Source organism: Salmo trutta, chromosome 32 (assembly GCF_901001165.1).
Source record: "Salmo trutta chromosome 32, fSalTru1.1, whole genome shotgun sequence".
Lineage (NCBI taxonomy): Eukaryota > Metazoa > Chordata > Actinopteri > Salmoniformes > Salmonidae > Salmo > Salmo trutta.
Genome location: NC_042988.1, coordinates 2721254 through 2741737, shown reverse-complemented (window position 1 = coordinate 2741737; position 20484 = coordinate 2721254). Strand labels below are relative to the sequence as shown.

General features: G+C 43.7%; 1 protein-coding gene and 1 long non-coding RNA gene across 3 annotated transcripts; both read right to left on the bottom strand.

Annotated features, from left to right (window-relative positions):
• Positions 1 to 310: 310 nt before the first annotated feature.
• Positions 311 to 1424, bottom strand: LOC115170584 (uncharacterized). Its single transcript, XR_003871060.1, has 2 exons — positions 1024 to 1424; positions 311 to 931 (listed from the first exon to the last, which is right to left on the bottom strand). It is a non-coding gene; the product is annotated as an uncharacterized LOC115170584 (long non-coding RNA).
• Positions 1425 to 7809: 6385 nt separating this feature from the next.
• Positions 7810 to 12511, bottom strand: pax10 (paired box 10). 2 transcript variants are annotated; one of them, XM_029726848.1, is made up of 8 exons: positions 12317 to 12511; positions 10572 to 10723; positions 9996 to 10163; positions 9753 to 9835; positions 9374 to 9530; positions 9184 to 9254; positions 8824 to 8965; positions 7810 to 8682 (listed from the first exon to the last, which is right to left on the bottom strand). In XM_029726848.1, exons 2-8 carry the CDS (start codon positions 10657 to 10659, stop codon positions 8615 to 8617), a joined length of 777 nt encoding a protein of 258 aa, XP_029582708.1. In that variant the 5' UTR covers positions 10660 to 10723; positions 12317 to 12511; the 3' UTR covers positions 7810 to 8614. The 2 variants fall into 2 exon arrangements, with proteins under 2 accessions (XP_029582708.1, XP_029582709.1); XM_029726849.1 differs by having other exon boundaries at positions 10572 to 10720.
• Between the last annotated feature and the right edge of the window lie 7973 nt (positions 12512 to 20484).

The window sequence follows — 20484 nt, the reverse complement described above, 5'->3', positions numbered from 1 at the left end:
TAATAGAATAATGTCAACATTATCTGAGACTCCAGACATTTCTCCATTGACAGGTGCCCTGCGCCGTAGCGCAAAGCATGATACATAATATCCATCAGCTCAATTGATATCCAACACACATTTTTTCTGATCCGCAGAAACCACAACAAGCCTACTTCTCGTGATCTTCACTGATTCTACTTTACCCAATGCTTTCTCCATAATTTTGGATGTTTTGAACGGGTTCCACAAGTCAGTTTATTGTGAACCCCTTTTAACTCCATCCAACACAGGATTGAATGTTCTCAGGCACACAACCCCAAAACAGAAGACCAGGACAGGTAAGTTTTATTTTCAATTCATAGGTTAACATGGATTGTACCCTACCTACCACAGCAGACTGTACGATTTCCCAGACTGTGTCGACACAATAGACTCTCCCCCTTACTCCCTCAGGTAAATATTGGGCATGTAAAAGTGATACACTGCATCATTCTGATATGGCACTGCAACAATATGGTGAAAGGCACTACAAATCTCACTCCACTGCACACTGAATTATTCTGATGTGGCACCGCAACAAGATAGTTATTCTAAGGGAAGGCACTGCAAACGATATGGTGAAAGGCACTACAATCTCACACTGGTGCTGCACACAATATGGGACCCACCCCTGGCCCTGCTCTACTCTGCCAACCCCTCTAAAGGACAAAATATGGAGGGGGAAAGACAGACAAGGCAACATATACAGGGTGGAGATAGGTTCTGGATTTCTCGGGCGCGACAAGAATCATATCCCCACAACAATAAAATAGTAAACGTTTCCATCTAGCGATATCCAGATCTGCACAGCTCCCTGTCCTGGAATGCGCCCAGGCTGACACTGCTTGGTGACGTCTCCGATGGCCCCGCCTCCGGTGCTGAACGAGAGGGAGACAGACGGCAGAGAAACCTGCCGACGATAGTGGTTTTCAGTGGCGTGTCGAAACAGCCCAGAGAGAGAAAGTAGTGTAAGAGGAACACAGGAAGAAACACGTCCCTTACTTAGCGGAGCTAAATCTCCTAGATTTGCGTTGTGCCAATGCCTCTCTCGGTCCTCTGCTCTCGGATCACCAATCAGCTCCAGTCTCAGTTCGTGGTCAGCACAGCCTCCCACTTCCTCACTCAAATGGTAAGAATTCTTGTCCCACAGACACTGGTCCAGTGCAAACACCCATTTTTTACCTTCTTTTTCTCCCCAATTTCGTGATATCCAATTGCGATCCAATTACGATCTTATTTAATCGCTGCAACTCCCCAACGGGCTCGGGAGAGGCGAAGGTCGAGTCACACGCCTATTAACACCCGCCTGCCTAACCCGGAATCCAGCTGCACGAATGTGCCGGAGGAAACACTGTTCAACTGACGACCATTTTCAGCCTGCAGGTGCCCGGCCCGCCACAAGGAGTCACTAGAGCGCGATGAGCCAAGTAACCCAGACGACGCTGGGCCAATTGTGCCAATTGTGCGCCGCCCTATGGGACTCCCGGTCACGGCCAGTTGTGACACAGCCTGAGATTGAACCCAAATCTGTAGTGATGCAGTGCCTTAGACTGCTGCGCCATTCGGGAGGTGCACGACATGGACACTTGCATTGGGGCTCGATCCCCATGGAGAGACATTCTCCGCTCAACTCCCAGCACCGAAAAACACAAAACACAGCGCTTTTAAAGGAAATGACAGCCAATCCCCAGCTACCTGTCTGATTAGCTAACTCGCTGCAGGCGCGTATGATCAATCAATCAATCAAATGTATTTATAAAGCCCTTTTTACATCAGCCGATGTCACAAAGTGCTATACAGAAACACAGCCTAAAACCCCAAACAGCAAGCAATGAAACACGGTGGCTAGGAAAAACTCCCTAGAAAGGCAGGAACCTAGGAAGAAACCTAGAGAGGAACCAGGCTTTGAGCGATGGCCAGTCCTCTTCTGGCTGTGCCGGGGTTGAGATTATAGCAGTACGTGGCCAAGATGTTCAAACGCTCATAGATGACCAGCAGGGTCAAATAATAATAATCACAGTGGATGTAGAGGGTGCAACAGGTCAGCACCTCAGGAGTAAATGTCAGCTGGCTTTTCATAGCCGATCAATCAGAGTTAGAGACAGCAGGTGCGGTAGAGAGAGAGAGTCTAAAACAGCACGTCCGGTGAACAGGTCAGGGTTCCATAGACGCAGGCAGAACAGTCGAAACTGGAGCAGCAGCACAACCAAGTGGACTGGGGACAGCAAGTCATCAGGCCAGGTAGTCCTGAGGCATGGTCCCAGGGCTCAGGTCCTCTGGGAGGGGAGGGAGAGGGAGAGAGACAGAATTAGAGGGAGCATACTTAAATTCACACAGGACACCGGATAAGACAGGAGAAATACTCCAGACATAAGACTGACCCTAGCCCCCCGACACATAAACTATTGCAGCATAAATACTGGAGGCTGAGACAGGAAGGGTCAGGAGACACTGTGTCTCCGTCTGACGATACCCCCGGACAGGGCCAACCAGGCAGGATATAACCCCACCCACTTTGCCAAAGCACAGCCCCCACACCACTAGATGGATATCTTCAAATCACCAACTTACTAACCTGAGACAAGGCTGAGTATAGCCCACGAAGATCTCCCCCACGGCACGAACCCGGACAGGAAGATCATGTCAGTGACTCAACCCACTCAAGTGACGCACCCCTGCTAGGGACGGGATGAAAGAGCACCAGTAAGCCAGTGACTCAGCCCCCGTAATAGGGTTAGAGGCAGAGAATCCCATTTGAGAGAGGGGAACCGGCCAGGCAGAGATAGCAAGGGCAGTTCGTTGCTCCAGTGCCTTTCCGTTCACCTTCACACTCCTGGGCCAGACTACACTCAGTCATAGGACCAACTGAAGAGATGAGTCTTCAATAAAGACTTAAAGGTCGAGAGAGTCTGCGTCTCTCACATAGATAGGCAGACCATTCCATAAAAATTGAGCTGTATAGGAGCTGATGATAACACGAGCCCCGCCACCCACTTATCTACCAATCCATCTCGTGAAAGGCATATCATTTTTTTTTCACCAAAGAATTACTCCTACAAGATACAATGGGGTATAAACAGAACTACACATTATTTCCCACAACAATTTTGCTACTTTTACATTCTTCTGGACCAACGTCCATTCATTCTTATTTCCACCGCCGTGAGGTTCAAGCGCCATTACCGCTTCTACTAAACGTAACATCTGCGCATGTCCGCTCTCTTCTTCTTCTTCTTTAAAGTTTTATGGCAGACTACACATATTGGTGTATTGCCGCCACCTACTGTACGGGGTCTTATTTGACATTACTGCGGTTCGCAAACAAAAGATATAAGTGCATTCCGCCACCTACTGTTTTGGCTGTATATCATCCCAAATAATGAACAAAATAAAACTAAACTAAAAACTAAACAAAACTCAATGTACTTCTTTATTCAGATTCAACTGCCAACATCAATCACTACCGGCTCTGGGGCCTGAGAAGGAAGAGCATCTTCAGACAGTATTCTTTGCAATGTTTCGGCAGTGAAGTCCTGGAAACCCAAAAGCCTTTCAGCCGCAGACGCTATTATGTCCAGTTTCTTTGACTTTTTGTTAGTTTGCGCAGTACAATTAATCACATGTGCAATAAACACCATAAAATCCACCTTCTTCACAATCAGCATTTCAGTTTCCCTCAGCTGTTGAACAACACTGAATCTCCACAGTCTGCGGAGCATCCATCACCATGCCTTCAGCTCCCTTCGCTCCTTCAACTATTTCACCTGCCTCCGTGTAGGAGACCTGCTGTATAGTCCTGGCCCTTGTCACTTCATACTCCTTTACCATAACCGTGCACTCTGGGGAATTGGGAATATGGCTGCCATCACAATTACGAAATTGTACACCCTCAGATTCTTCAATAACGCTTGTTCGGCACACACTTGATACATGTCCGTACCTTTTACAATTCCGGCAAAACAACGGCTTGGATATAAAAGATGTCTGCTCTCTTAAAGTGGAAGCTTTTTTCATGTCACTTCGATACAGCTGTTAAACAAATAATGTATGCTTTTACTAGCAATCAGTTTATGCCCGAGATGCCCATGCATTGACTTTTGTTTACTGTACATGTTGGGGGATGTTATTCATGGAGACATATTGTTCTGTCTCACGATTCCTGAGTATGAAACGGCACAGTTGATGTGTGCTGCGTGGCTATATTGTCGAAAACCAGATTCCATGGGATGGAATGGTGGGCTTTTGCATAGATGGGGCTTTGTCTATCAGGAAACAGGGGCAGGCCTCTCTGCACTCTAGTTATGAATATGTCTCCTTCTGCCATATGGACGCATTGTATAATACACAGCTGGTGGCAAAAAAGCTGAGCACAGAACTCGGAGATATACTGCAGCAGGCAACTTCGATTGTTAGCTACGTCAAACCACATCAACTGTGCACACACCTGTTTGAAAAACAATTTCACAATGAGGCTTGGTGGTTATCGAGGGTGAGTGTTGGAAAGATTTTTCGCATTGAGGGAGGAACTGTTGTCTTTCACAATGGATGCAAAAAAAACTGGTTGACTTTCTGGGTAATGAAAAGAAAATGTTTCCTTGCCTATGTAAAAGACATACAGTATTTGCAAGCATGCAGCGGAAATACAAAAACCAAGCGACCGATTCAGAGGAAATAATTCTTATTGGAGAGTCTTTCAAAAGCTAACCATGCCCCCCCCCCTTCCCTTGGCTGTGCATCACACGAGTGATCACTGCTCACCTCCAACGCTTGGAAGAGCACTTTGGGACCTACTTCCCAATCCATTTGACTGTGATCCTGGTTCAGTTGACATGCGGGTAAGTGAAGTCGAACAACTGATTGAGCTGTCATGTGACCGAATGCATTCACGGGTCACTACGGAGGAGTTTTTGTTCCTGTCTCAAAGGGAATGCCCTGCCGTCTCCCTCTGAGCAATAATGCCGCATACAAAAAAACTGGGAACTCGAAAATCTCCGACTTCCGTGTGTTCAAGACAACTGGGATCTCGGGGAAAAAACGATCTCCGATTGGGAAGAATCATTTGAACGGTCATTCCAACTCGGGAACTCGGGCCTCTTTCGTAGCAGGTTAGGAGAACATTTTCGCTAACCCTAACCCTACTCCTTTTCCTAACCTAATCTAATTCTCAAAACCTGCTATGTTAATTATCCTAATCGGATGCATAAATTCTCCTAATCTGCTAGGAAAAGGTCTCTTCTGGTCATAGCTGTATCTAAGTGGCGTGAAAAGAGTGTTTCTCAGCTCTTTACATTGCATTCAAAGATCAATCAACATTTTCAAACTATTTATTAATTGAATTTAGTTCAATCTTAGGTTATAAAATATCAAAAGTAATAAAAAAAAATCTACAAACAGCACAGATGTGCATTATGTATCATACTATTTATTAGTAACCTGTACATGCTGTACATATAGTCATCAATAAATACATGACATGTATCTAACAACAATGGCATGGAATCATTGTGAGGTCAGATGAATATTTAACAAATTCCCGAGTGGCACAGCGGTCTAACGCACAAAAAGACCCCTCAACACCCAAACACACACGCACAACTTGTGGCAGAATCCTCAGCACGGCCCCCCCCAAACCATGCCCAGCGTCAGCTTAAAATCAGACACTGGTACAAGGATTGGGAGAGACTGTACTGAGAGAGTGAGAGAGAGAAAGAAAAGAAGCACGAAAAAGAGAGGAAAGGCGAGAGAATGGTTGAACACAGACAATGTACAGAGAGAGAGAGAGAGAGAGAGGAGGAAAGGAGAGAGGATAGTTGAAGGGACGAGAGAGAGAGAGAGCGAGAGCGAGAGAGAGAGAGAGAGAGGAAAAAGTGTACTGCATGACAGACATGTTTGAAGGAATAATAAAAACACTGCTGATAAGACCATGCTCCATCTGAAATTATAGAAACACACCTGACCACCTGCGGGTTATATGAGTTAGAAACAAAAGTACATAAACAAAGTACATTCCAAAAAAATACTGAACAGAACATAAAAATAAATGCCATTGCATTGATACGGTAATACAGTATAATTAACAAAAACATTATGGAGGTTTCTCTCCTGCCGGCCCGTCTCTTTTTCACTAACTCTCTCTCCCTCTCTTTCTGTTGTTTTCTAAAGTCTCTGCATGGACAGTTTCCTGACTTGCTTCTTGTAGCGCTCTTCTTACCGCTTACGCCTTCAAAGCCATTTCCTTGCCGTCATGTTGAACACATTAAGCAGTCCTCTCTCTCTTTCTCTCCTTTAATTTAGCCTGGCGCTCATCTTCCTGCCTGCCCAATGCCCTGTCTCGTGCCCTTCTCCCTCTCTACGTCTCCCGCTCCCTCTATCTATCCCCCTGTCCTTCCCTCCCTATCTCCCCCCAAATCACTGTTCCTCTGAGGACCAATGGGGAGCCAGCCAGCAGGGTGAGGCACTTCCTCTGTGACAGGAAGCTGGGGGGGATAATGAGAGAGTGAGAGCGAGAGAGATAATGAGTGAGAGAAGGAAGGAGGGGGTGAAAAGAGAGATAGATGTCAATGTTGAAAATTCACCCTAGAGACACAGCTCTTGGTGGATTGTGTTCGTTGCCATCATACAGTATAAGGGTAGATGATGTATGCTTATTTGGTTACTTTGACTGAACTCGCTCTAAAACCTGGTAAGCAGCAGTGCTCTTTTACACCAAGGAAACTCTTCCTGTCCTCTGGAAATGTCATACGAGAGTGAATACAAACACATACTGTGACCCTTGTGAAGTCCAAGAGTGTATGTTCAAAGTTGAAAGTGGTTTGAAGTGAGGTCAAGTTTAGCTGGAGAGAGAGAGAGAGAGAGAGAGAGAGAGTGGTGTTTGAGTGGGCAAGACCAAGAAGAAGGGAGTAGAAAGCGGGATGGTAAAAGATGAAGTGATAGAGGGAGGGCCATGTTCAAAGACAGACAGTAGATAAGTGCTCTCTTGTAGAAGTTGAGTTGATGGGTTGGGTGGGTTAGGAGGTAGAGACAGTCCATAGGGGATAGTGGTGATGTGATTGTTTGAGCAGAGGTTTAGAGTGTCTTGCGTGCAACATCCTCTCGGAATCTCCACACCTCTTTAACTCTGCTCCTAATTACACTCATTTAAACATTGCCACGGAAACCCACAAATAATTTTGTTAGCATATAGGACCTTATATGGGCAGGCTGTAACTGAGTGTTTGTGTTGATTGTGATTATCAAGATTACAAGAACAGTATACGGTATACATATACACTGTGTGTGTGTGTGTGTGTGTGTGTGTGTGTGTGTGTGTGTGTGTGTGTGTGTGTGTGTGTGTGTGTGTGTGTGTGTGTGTGCGCGCACATTTGCAAGTTTGTACGAGTGCATTTCATGTCCCTGTGAGAATTGGTTTGTCAGTCAGTCAGGGCATTATTTACAGTGGGTGTGGTGATGTGAGTAACAAAAACAGGAAATCCACAGTCACATAGGCAGGAAATGCTCCTGCTCAGTGACAGAGTGAGAAATAAACAAAAGCTAAAGGCCATATAATACACGTCATGTTACTGAAGATTTGCTAAATAATCTCACATATAAATTAGCCAAAGTCGTTTTGTGTTCAGAAAGAAAGCTACCTCAGGATTCCCCCCTTTCCAGCCATTATTTCCCTGTTTGTACAGTATATGTGGTGTAAATTCACTTATTTCAAAATATAAGCAATGCACATTCCAACTCTTACATTAATCAAGCTAGCCCTCTTATTAGTGATAAATTACTGTTAAATAACAGGCATTGTTTGGTTTCACATTTAGAATTTTATTCTTGGTTCAAACAGTTTCACAAAAAGGGAATACACTAAAATGATTAGCAGTTTAAAGACACACACATACACAAAATGCAACTACACACATACAAACACTCACTCATGTCTGCACATACACACACACACGCACGCACACACACAGTGCTAAATGTACAGATGAGGGGTAAGATTGCAAAAGTCAGATTGAAAGAAAGGAATGGAAAGAGGAGGACAAAAATATGGCATCACAGTAACATCCTTATTCACTAGTATTGGTTTTTGATTGTCTTAAACTCTCCTAGGTCATTGGTTACATTAATCCCTGCTCGACTGTCATTGGTTAAATTAAATTCATGCTTGACTATGATTGGTGATTTCATTTCAATGCTTGATTGTCTGTTTGATCTGAACAAACATCAAAAGGAGTGAGTGAGTGAATGAGTGAGTGAATCTGCAGGGATCCAGCTCCAGTTCATCATTTGATTGCATTGTGCGCTGAGATCAAGCTTAATTGTAATTAATAGTCCAGTACCAATTCTTGATTGTCATTGGCTGCTTCAGGCCCGTACTAGATTGTCATTGGTGGTTCCAAGGCCATCCATGATTGTTATTGGCTGTGGCAGGTCATTGATACTTTTTTTGGTCGTTTTTGTCATTATTAGAATGACTGATTGTAATCGCTTTGGATTGTAACGGATTGGGTGTTTGGGTATCTTAGTCTGTCACAGAGAATAGGTGGATCTTCAGATACTGGCAGGTTTGGTGGTGGTCTAGTGTCATGCCGTAACTGTGTTATTCTCACTGGAGTCTGGTCCAGTACTGACCTAAGTCCTGCTCACTACCCGACACACCAGGAGAGAGATATCCTGGGAGAGAGACAAAGACAGACAGAGAGAGGGAGACAAAGAGAGCGAGACAAAGCGAAGAAGGATGAGTTAGCAAAGTGGTACCTAAACTAAATACTAGATCTTCACAGACACACATGCACACATGCTGCAGAGACTCACCTGTGTTGGAGCTGGCAGAGTGAGGGGGAGGTAGGTGAGGAGAGGGGTAAGAGAGGGAGTCAAACTTCCGGGGCAGGGGGGGAGGAGAGGGGGAGGGAGGGAGCATGCAGGGGTAAGAGGGAGTGGACTGGGGGGGCAACGACTGGAGAAAGAGAGATCAAAGAGAAGAGGAGAGAGGGACAGTAACAGGACATGCAGGAAGAGAAAAGAGAGAAGATTATTAACCAGTGATAAGATTGATGAGACAGAACAAAGATTCAGTGAAAGTTTTGGTTCAAAATGAAGGACCAATAGTCATGTTAACAATGGACACCATGGGGTTCATAGCACTACAAAAAATAAAAAAATTGTTGAATTTACCTGCATATTGGAGAAGACCGAGAGAGAGCCGTAGCTTGAGAGAGAGTTGTCACTGCGACTGTGCATCGAGGCTTCATCAAGAAACACAGAAATATGTTTTAAAATAATATTGTATACAGTAATACACACACATACACAAACACACACACTTGTACACCTACAAACATATTGAAAAAATATGGTTTCTAACCTGAGCTGTTACCATGGTGAGAGTGATAGACACCTGTGTTGAAGGAGGTGCTGAGGGGGGCATGTGCCTGAGAGCAGGAAGTCCCGCCCCCTGACCTCTTCTGATTGCGCAACTTCTCCTCCCTCCTCCATTTAGCTCGCCGATTGGAAAACCACACCTGTCAATCAATCAATCAATCAACCAAACTGTAACCATTCAGGTGTGTTTGTGTTGGAATATAACAAATATGTGAAAACTGGTGGTCACAGAGGACTGGTTTGAGAACAGCTCAGATACTACTTTGGTAGCTGCCATACTCTAATCTGGCCACTAGGGGGAGTAAAGGATAAGAATAAAGAGAAGAGGTTTAAACAGACAGACAGAGTGAACGGTTGGTTACCTGAATGCGAGCCTCTGGAAGGTCGATTTTAGCTGCCAATCTCTCTCTGGCAAAGACATCTGGGTAATGTGTCCGTTCAAACTCTGTGAGGTGGAGAAAAATGTGTCAAGAAGCCCACAATGGTTCACATTAACACACACACACATTCCCATGGCATTAAATGTAGCTTTTCCTTCATGTTTATTACTGTAATTTAATTGAATCTCCACAGGCCTCAACTGAAGCCTGGGGCTGGGGTTAGACCTTTCTCCAGCGCGTCAATCTGCTCCTGGGTGAAACTGGTGCGATTCCTCTGGAGCTTTCTCTTCAGCTGGAGGTGATGCTGGGCGTCCTCTACCTCATCCCTCTCTCTTTGCACTCCTTCTCCTCCTCCCACCATCCGCACGCTCACGTCATCCACCACACAGCCATCTAATGGAAAGGGGGAGAGAGATTGTTCTAGAACAGAAGGACAATTGAAACTCTTTTCTTGGTGAAATGTGTGTGTTTGTGTGTCCACCGTTACTGTCTGCCTGAGTGTAACAAGCGTTTATGCATTCTCCGTATCGCCACATGTACGTATGCATTTCACTGTTTTGTGTTTGTGCACTCTGTCACTGTAGGTGTGTGTATCACTTCTCTCTCCATCTGTGTGTGTGTGTGTGTGTGTGTGTGTGTGTGTGTGTGTGTGTGTGTGTGTGTGTGTGTGTTTTGTAGCTGTTGGCACACTGTTTCTGCTCAGTCATGTGGAAGATTCTCCAGCTCACCCTAAGCTGACTCCACGAGTCACACACACACACACAAACACACACACACACCACCTCTGTTTCCTATCTGTACCGTGCTGTGTTGGTTGATGGTACCAGTTGTTTGGCCCAGTCCAGCTGGAGGTGTTCTGTAGATTCAGCATGCTGAGTTTCTCACACATAACACTTCCCCTTCACCTCTGACCTCTTACTTCTCTCCTCCAATAAGAACACAGATCAGAACTACTGGAAGACAGAGGGAGGAGGAGATAAAGAGAGGGGGAGGAAGAGGAGAGAAAGGTAAAGGAAATAAGTGATACGGTACATACATTTGGAGAGACAGACAGACAGACAGACAGACAGACAGACAGACAGACAGACAGACAGACAGACAGACAGACAGACAGACAGACAGACAGACAGACAGACAGACAGACAGACAGACAGACAGACAGACAGACAGACAGACAGACAGACGCTTGTGCATTAGCCTCCCACGGCGACACACGGGGAGTTCATTACAAACACACTCAGTAATTAGGAGCTACATTCCCTCCACTCTGACACTGACTATACACACACGCATGAGAGGAGAGAGTAACACTGTCAGCTACCATTAACCACACAGGCAGAACACAACCCCAGATACTAACTACACTAATGATACACAGTCACAATGTAGATGTAACATTACACACATTATTATACACACTCTGACTATGATGCACACACAGACAGAAGGGGAGCGGAAATATGCATGCACAACACTAAAGCTATACTAGTGATACAGGGGAGCAGAATTACACACAACACTGGCTACACCTGTAATACACAGAGAAGGGGGGAATACACTCACAACACCACATTACTCTAACCTTAAACCTAACTTCACCTTAATATGGTACACTGAAGGAGGGACAAAAGTACATACAAAAATAAACACTGACTACGTATGATAGTGATACCGGTATACAGAGAATTGGAGCAGAAATACTCACAATACTGTCATTAATACTGTAACTATACTCTAATGACACATGCTGATAGAGAAATAGAACAACTAAACACTCAACGGACTTTGGAAAAATACACAACAATAGGCCCTAATACAGTAATGATGGAAGAGACTAACAACTCACAACACTGGACACACATTATCTTGTTTGTGTGGCAAAATATGCTCTAACACTACACACTCTACATTTTACAGTTGATTCATTGATCCGTTCATCAGTGATTATGATTGAGACTGGAATACATGGGGACGAGACAATTAGTATAAATAAATCCTGCCTTGTCCTTTTATTCAAAAGTTGTGAGCATGCTGCGCATTGACGGACTCCCAACTATGACTACAACCAGGCATCACAACCAGCATAGAGCCATACCGGTTATAAGCATAAGACACCGGACAGGCAGATTTCATAAAACGTTATTAGCTTGAATACATAGCTTGAATGCAAACAGAGTAAAGTGGGTAAAGGTTATACATTAACAGAAGAAGTGGAGAAACCCTGAAGCATCAGCGAGTGAGAGCTCTGACCATATATTCATGAATCTTGCTAGCGGTGTGTATCTCTACCTGTTTGCCTAACAGTGCCTTTCCGTATCTCTACGTCAAGTCAAAGATCAAGTTGTCTTGGTTCTGTGCGGTTCCGTGTGGTTCCACCCTCTCTAGTCCAGTTGGTACTTTTGCTATACCTCTCACTGTCTGTCATAAATAGTTCCTATTTGTTTCGTTCAAATTTGTCTCGTTCTCTTTTTTGGTCTCTGTCTGTGTCTGTCTCTCTCTCCCCCAACATTGATGTTGGTTGACAAGTTTAGTGAAAGGACACTCACCTCCTCAAGAGAGAAGATGCCAATGGTTTTCCAAACTTGATGCTTCTCTAGTCTTTCCACTGCTTCCAAGGTTTCGCTCTTCCTCCTCTTCCTCTCTTTCGTTATACCCTCATCCCTCTCCTCTGACCTCGCTTTTGTTGACTGTGTGTGCAAAGAGAAAGAGAGAGCAGGGAGGCGAGCCAGAGTAGAGATGGAGAGAGTTAGACAGAGCGAAAGAGAGGAGGCAAGGGAGGGGGGAGTGGGCCAGGGAGAGAGAAACAAGTCTGCAGGCACTCTGGTCCTCGGAGCGATGGATAGAGAGGGAGAGGGAGAGAGAGGGAGAGAGAAGGAGGGGGAGGGAGGAAGAGAAGGATGACACACAGACTCAGTGTCAGTGTCAGGTCTGGACTTAATGCCAGGAAAAGGGGTGATGGAGAGAGGGAGACAGAGAGAGAGAGAGAGAGAGAGAGAGACAAGGGGAAGATGGAGGGAGGGCTGGTAAAGGTATGGAGAGAATGAAAGAAACGCGAAGGGAGGGTGAAGGATGAAGGGAGGATGACGCTCACCTATATCAATTTCAAAACAAGGCCTAGTAACACTTTATTTGAAGGATGGCTTCTAAACATTATTCAGTAGTGTACCCATTTTATGTAAAAGCCAAATTACTCATGATCTATAAGGTTACATGTCCTTGTACTGAATGTTTTTAGACAGGAACCGCTATTTACTTGTTAATAAATATATAACAAATGATATATAAATGGTCTATGAACAACAACCTACTTAATACAGGCGTATAAGCCATTCATAAGAACACTGTAGGTAAAGCTTTAAAACTGAAATGTGTTTGGCCTTATAGTGTTCCAAAGGGTTTGGCCTGTAGAGAGAAACTCTGACCTTTCGGATACAGAGGACAGGGAGAGAGAGACCACTGGCCCAGTTCTGGCTCTTTCGAGAGAAACTGCATACATTTACATGTGCAGATATGAAACAAAGGGTCGCATTCTAGGAACACACAGTTACAGCCATAGTACAAACACTTTGAGGTATACACTTTCATACACAGTACTTGTTTTTTACACACACACACACACACACACACACACACACACACACACACACACACACACACACACACACACACACACACACACACACACACACACACACACACACACACCAGTGACACCCTCACACACCAACTTGGTCAGTCGCTATCCTTACAGACTACGACGTGAGGCCCCTCCCCACATACACACACCCTACACAGTACAAGCTGCCAAATACGCGTGCTACGGCATGTTTGGCTTGGTTTCTCTCTGACTGCACTTTGTCACTCGTGACGCCACATTTGCATATTTCATTGGATTAGCCCAGAGAACTAGAGAGTCCTTGACGCTACAAAAATGAGAAGAGAGAATGCATCTACAGTTTGAGCAAACTAATGTTGAGTCCTTTGGGGTAATATATCTGTAACACAATAGAATATAGTGGCTATGTATTGAGGAGAACTCTATTACTCAAATCCCAGTTATCCATCTTTAGTCTTTTGGTGTCTGCTGATATTCTGGGCTCCCGAGTGGCGCAGCAGTCTAAGGCACTGCAGCTCAGTGCTAGAGGCATCACTACAGACCCTGGTTCGATTCCAGGCTGTATCACGACCGTCCATGATTGGGAGTCCCATAGGGCGGCATACAATTGGTCCAGCGTCATCCGGGTTAAGGTTTGGCCGTAATTTGTAAATAAGAATTTGTTCTTTAACTGACTTGCCTCGTTAAATAAAGGTTAAATGAATACAATTAGAGAGCTCACTATGTTTTACAGTCATAATACAGCACCTTTTGCCTGATATTCTAAAAACTACACTACAAACATAATTTCGGGGAGGTAGACTGGATTGGATGATTTTCGTAACACACAAGGTTGGGGTCAATTCCATTTTAATTCAGGAAGTGCCTAAATTTACTTTCACTGAGGATGAGTTTTCACATCTTGAATTAAAATGTTCTAATCACCTGAATTGATTGAATTGAAATACAACTGACTCAAACCTTAACAGAAGTGCACAACTACTTCAATAACAACTACTTCTAGAACACAGAGAGAGAATGGAACGAGGAAGTTCATGTTATTATTATAAAGACTAGAGAAAAAACAAGAGGACTTAAGTATGACTATAAGATTAGAAGAAGAAGAAGAAAAGGGGACAGGGAGGGCATGAGGAAGAGAGAGCGAGAGACAGGGAGAGAGAGATGGGAGGAGGGGGGAGGTAGAGGAGAAGGAGGGTGCCAACATGTTTTATTTCCGGTTGACAAAACTCTGCGCTCTCTCGCTCCCTCCCTTCTAAACTTCCTCTCTCTCTCTGTCATTCTCTCTCTGTTGCTGGCTACAGAGAATAATCTGAGGTAAGATGTAGATGACATAAAAAATAAGGGATTTTGTTTTCCAGAAACAATGAAGCAAGAATATAAGATATCTCTGTAAATGTGTTTTAGATGTTTCTATGCATCCTGTCTTTGTATGAGGGAGTTTATGGGCATACATGTACATTGTATCTTGTGTGTATGCCTGTATGCACAAGTGTGTGCAGGGCTGGCTCCAGGCATAAACTGCATAAGCAGTCACTTAGGGCCCCAAGCCACTAGGGGGCCCCCAACCCCCCTAAATATATATATATATATATATATATATATATATATATATATATATATATATATATATACACAGACACGCACACTACCGTTCAAAAGTTTGGGGTCACTTAGAAATTTCCTTGTTTTTGAAAGAAAGTAAAACAAATTGTCCATTAAAATAACATCAAATTGGTAAGAAATACAGAGGCCCATTATCAGCAACCATCACTCCTGTGTTCCAATGGCACGTTGTGTTAGCTAATCCAAGTTTATCGTTTTAAAAGGCTAATTGATCATTAGAAAACCCTTTTGCAATTATGTTAGCACAACTGAAAACTGTTGTTCTGATTAAAGAAGCAATAAAACTGGCCTTCTTTAGACGAGTTGAGTATCTGGAGAATCAGCATTTGTGGGTTCGATTAAAGGCTCAAAATGGCAAGAAACAAATGACTTTCTTCTGAAACTCGTCAGTCTATTATTGTTCTGAGAAATGAAGGCTATTCCATGCGAGAAATTGCCAAGAAACTGAAGGTCTCGTACAACGCTGTGTACTACTCCCTTCACAGAACAGCGCAAACTGGCTCTAACCAGAATAGAAAGAGGAGTGGGAGGCTCACAAGTCATCAACTGGCAGCTTCATTAAATAGTACCCGCAAAACACCAGTCTCAAAGTCAACAGTGAAGAGGTGACTCCGGGATCCTGGCCGCCTCCAACATCGTTTTAGAGAATTTGGCAGTACTCACAACCGGCCTCACAACTGCAAATGACGTGTAACCACGCCAGCCCAGAACCTCCACATCCTGCTTCTTCACCTGCGTGATCAATTGACTGATTTACTTATATGAACTGTAACTCAGTAAAATCTTAGAAATTGTTGCATGTTATGTTTATATTTTTGTTCAGTATATACACTACATGACCCAGAGTATATGGACACCTGCTCGTTGAACATCTAATTTCAAAATCATGGGCATTAATATGGAGTTGGTCCCTCCTTTGCTGCTATAACAGCCTCCATTCTTCTGGGAAGGCTTTCCACTAGATGTTGGAACATTGCTGTAAGGACTTGATTCCATTTAGCCACAAGAGCATTAGTGAGGTTGGGCACTGATGTTGGGCGATTAGGCCTGCCTCACAGTCGTTCCAATTCTTCCAAAAGGTGTTTGATGGGGTTGAGGTCAGGGCTCTGCAGGCCTGTCAAGTTCTTCCACATCGATCTTGACAAACCATTTCTGTATGTACCTCGCTTTGTGCACGGGGAATTGTCATGCTGAAAGAGGAAAGGGCCTTCCTCAAACTATTGCAACAAAGCTGGAAGCACAGAATCTGTCTACCACTTCGCAGCTGAGTTGTTGTTGCGCCTAGACGTTTCCACAAGAACAACACTTACATTGGGACAGCTCTAGCAGGGTAGACATTTGACAAACTGACTTGTTGGTAAGGTGCCATCCTAAGAGGGTGTCTTGTTGAAAGTCACTGAGCTCTTCAGTAAGGCCATTCTACAGCCAATGTTTGTCTATGGAGATTGCATGGCTGTGTGCTCGATTTTATACACCTGTCAGCAACAGGTGTGGCTGAAATAGCCAAATCCACTAATTTGAATGGGTGTCCACATACTTTTGTCTTGCCAGCTATCTAAACTTGTAGTAATCATGGCCAAATACCGACTGGTCACGCAGGGCACTTGCCCAGGTGCCCTGACCTCCAGGGGGCCACCGTTGATTTTGTTAATCACTTTTGCCCGTGATGTGGGGGGGCCCAAAAGGCTAGAGCCGGCCCTGAGTGTGTGTACTGTATATGTGTGTGCTTGTGTGTATGTGTGTTACTTGAGTATGCGTGCAGCTTTAGGGCACATTTTTTCAGTCTCTTGTTAGTTCATCCCTGTCACCCTCTCTCTCTCGCTCTCTCTCCCTCTCTCTCTTTTTCACTGCTGGGGGGAGGGGGATGGAGGTCACCATAGCAACCATGCCGGGACAAATTAATATCAAGTCCTTAAAACAAAACACACGAGCTTACGTGTGCGTGCGGTTGTGTGTCTGTGTGTGTGTGTCCTTTTCCCTTTCGTGACTCTATTAACTCTGTGAATTTCCATAAAAGGGGAGGGGCTACATTGATTATGAAATATTCATTTCTATATCCATCTCTCTCACTTTATGTCAATTTCCCCCACTCAATTCACTCTTCCCCTCCTCTTCCTTGCTTTTGTCTTTCCTTCTTTCCTCTCTCTCTCTTCCTCCTCTCTCCATCTCTTTGCTGTTGTGTGCCCCCAGGCACTGTGGCACGTCCTCCCTCCATCCCTCCCTCTCCCCTCCTCTCTCACTGCCCCTGTCACCTTCAATTGCTCCATGGAACTAGACACACTGCCTTAGGCGAGGGAAGAGAGGAGCGAGAGAGGAGAGCAAAAGAGAAAGAGAGGGAGAGAGACGGAAAGGGAAAGACAGAAGAGAGAATGAAACCGAGCGGAGGGAAAAAGAGGCAGACAGGGTATGTGTGAGATAGGGAGATAGTAAGAGAAAGGAGAAAGAAACAGAGAAAACGAGTTTGAATTAGAGGGAAACAGAGAGAAAGAGAAGATGAAAGAGAGCGAGAGAGGGAGAGAGAGAGAGAGAGAGAGAGAGAGGACATAATAAAAAGGTATGGTTAGAGGAGGGGATGAGAAAGTCTCAACTGTGTCGTTCAGCAACATCCTGTGTAAAACTATCCAATAATAGCAACACCTGCTGTCAACCATTGTCCTGACTGAGGAGTCCAACACTGAGAACTAATGGATTCCTGTTAACTAAGATAGCAAATTGGTTCCATTCCCAGAATGTTGTGAGAAGATCTTTCTATTACTATGAGTTTATGAGAAAAACTCAAGAAAGGACAAATGAAGTAAATTACACAATTGCGTAAATAATCAAATGAAGTAGTCCTAAATAACACAATTAAGTAGGATCAATTCGGAATAAGTGCGACACTTTTTGCATTTCCGTCTGCTATAACCTCTTTTGACATCTATCCAAAATATTAGCCCAGCACGATACATTTCTGAAATCCTCAAGAAGTTTCCTAATCACCAAAAAAGCTATGTTGATATCATATTGACAGGAGGGATGACACACCCATTTCTGTACAGTGAGTCAAAAGCATATTTTCAGTTCGCATTTGGTAGACTGGGACAGCAGGCTAAAATAACTGGGACACCATTATTATAGTCCCAATTGTACCCCAATGACAATTCAATTCAATTCTGTGTGATTAGGAAACATCTGAGTATTTCAGAAATGTATCATGTATTGGGCTAATATGTTAGATAGATCTCTGAAGAGGTTACAGGATACGTAAATGCAAAAAGAGTCCCACTTTTACAGAATTCACTCAAATAACAGTACTAATCAAATCAAATTTTATTAGTCACATGCGCCGAATACAACAGGTGTAGACATTACAGTGAAATGCTTACTTACGAGCTCCTAACCAACAGTGCAGTTAAAAAAATGAATAAGAATGAGAAATAAAAGTAACAAGTGATTAAAGAGCAGCAGTAAAATAACAATAGCGAGACTATATAAGGCGGTACCGGTACAGCGTCAATGTATGGGGGCACCGGTTAGTTGAGGTAATATGTACATGTAGGTAGAGTTATTAAAGTGACTATGGCCATTTGATTTGATGTTCAGGAGTCTTATGGCTTGGGGGTAGAAGCTGTTTAGAAGCATCTTGGACCTAGACTTGATGCTCTGGTACCGCTTGCTGTGCGGTAGCAGAGAGAACAGTCTATGACTAGGGTGGCTGGAGTCTTTGACAATTTTTAGGGCCTTCCTCTGACACCGCCTGGTATAGAGGTCCTGGCGGTGTCAGAAGAATAGTTTAATCTTCCGCGAAAGTCGTCAATTTTATTTTCCAAAGATTGCATGTTTGCTAGCAGAATGAAAGGAAGTGGGGATTTATTCGATTGTCTACAAATTCTAAGGCCCCTTTTTCTCTGCCGTCTCTTCATGCAAATGACGGGATCTGGGCCTGTTCCGGGAGAGCAGTATATCATTAATCTCGGGGTTTTCGGACTCATTAAAGGAAAACAAGGATTCTGTCAGTCCGTGGTGAATAATCGCAGTTCTGATGCCCAGAAGTTATTTTCGGTCATAAGAGACAGTATTAGCAACATTATGTACAAAATAAGTTACAAACAACGCAAAGAAATAAACAAAAAAACACGATTGGTTAGGAATAATTAAAACGTCAGCCTTGTTCTTCGGTGCTATCTTAACAGTACTACAAGAAAACATTTACAGGGCATAGTACTACAAGTACCAGAGCCCTGCCTAACCTACAGGGTGGGTGTGTGTCCCTAATGTAAACTGGGGTTGCGGTCCAAACACTTAACAAACACTTAAAAAGACACACCCTCGCCTTATGCCCTTGGGGGAATCCCCGGCGCCATTCAATTTGCGACGATTGCACATCCGCTAAGAAAATTCTACGAAAACTTAAAAACAACATAAATGGAGAAGTCAACATACAAGTGTAAGTAAAACGAATGCAAATAAGTTTGACATTTTGCTACTACGTAAAGGTAAATATGTTTTTTGTTTGGTTATCTTTGGAAATTGTAGAAATAAAACATTTTCCTTCTTCAGAAGTTCCAGCTAGGCATGCTAATGTTTGTTAGCTAATTCATTTGCTAGCTATCATACAATAGGTGTATATTGCCACTGGAAGTTTGTAGGTGTATATTAATTCTATATTTAATATAGACATGCACTCATAATTGACTGTAGCCATTTAAAACACCCACAAACTTCCAGTGGCTGAAAACACAATCATCTCGGGATGAACGAGTGACGAATTTCCGGCCAAGGGTAGTCCATTTAAAAAGCATTCCTTCCTCCCTCGCCCCTTGCCCTGCAAGTGTATACTCGTCAGACGTGATGAAACGTCATCAGAAGTGTCCACTTAATTTGAGGGCTGAGGGGATAAGGTGTCGTTAAGTGTTTGGACAGTAACCTGGATCTTTTTCATTGGAAAAGCCTACAAAACTGTCCCACTGTATTTTGATGCACCAGTACATAGTACGCACATTTTCATCACAATTTGGCACAGTGCATTATTTTATAGCCTTAAAATCAAAATAGAAAAAAGCTATTCACCTTTAATAACAAAATGAAGTAGGCCTGAATAACACAATTAAGTAAATAACAACAATTCCAATGACAATATGGAGAAATCGGCTACATAAAATGAATGAATTGAATAATAGCCAATTCTAATCATATCAAACTCTGTTCATATGACCAAACATTGAAAAGAAATGTAGCAAAACCCAAACAAAGTACTTCCTTCTCATACAATAAATTAGGAATGAATTAATGATTTTATCGAGGCATTAAAAAGTAAAACTGATGTAACTGCCCTGAAAATTATACTGAGTGGCAATAGGCTAAGGTGGCTCTGGCGGGAGGTATGTGGTAGGAAGGAAGTCGGGAAACGAAAAAAAAGATCTGCTGTGGTTTCTAGATTGTTCTGTTCAAAAGGTATCCCACTCTGCCCCCAAGCGTTAGGTTTCAAGAACAACA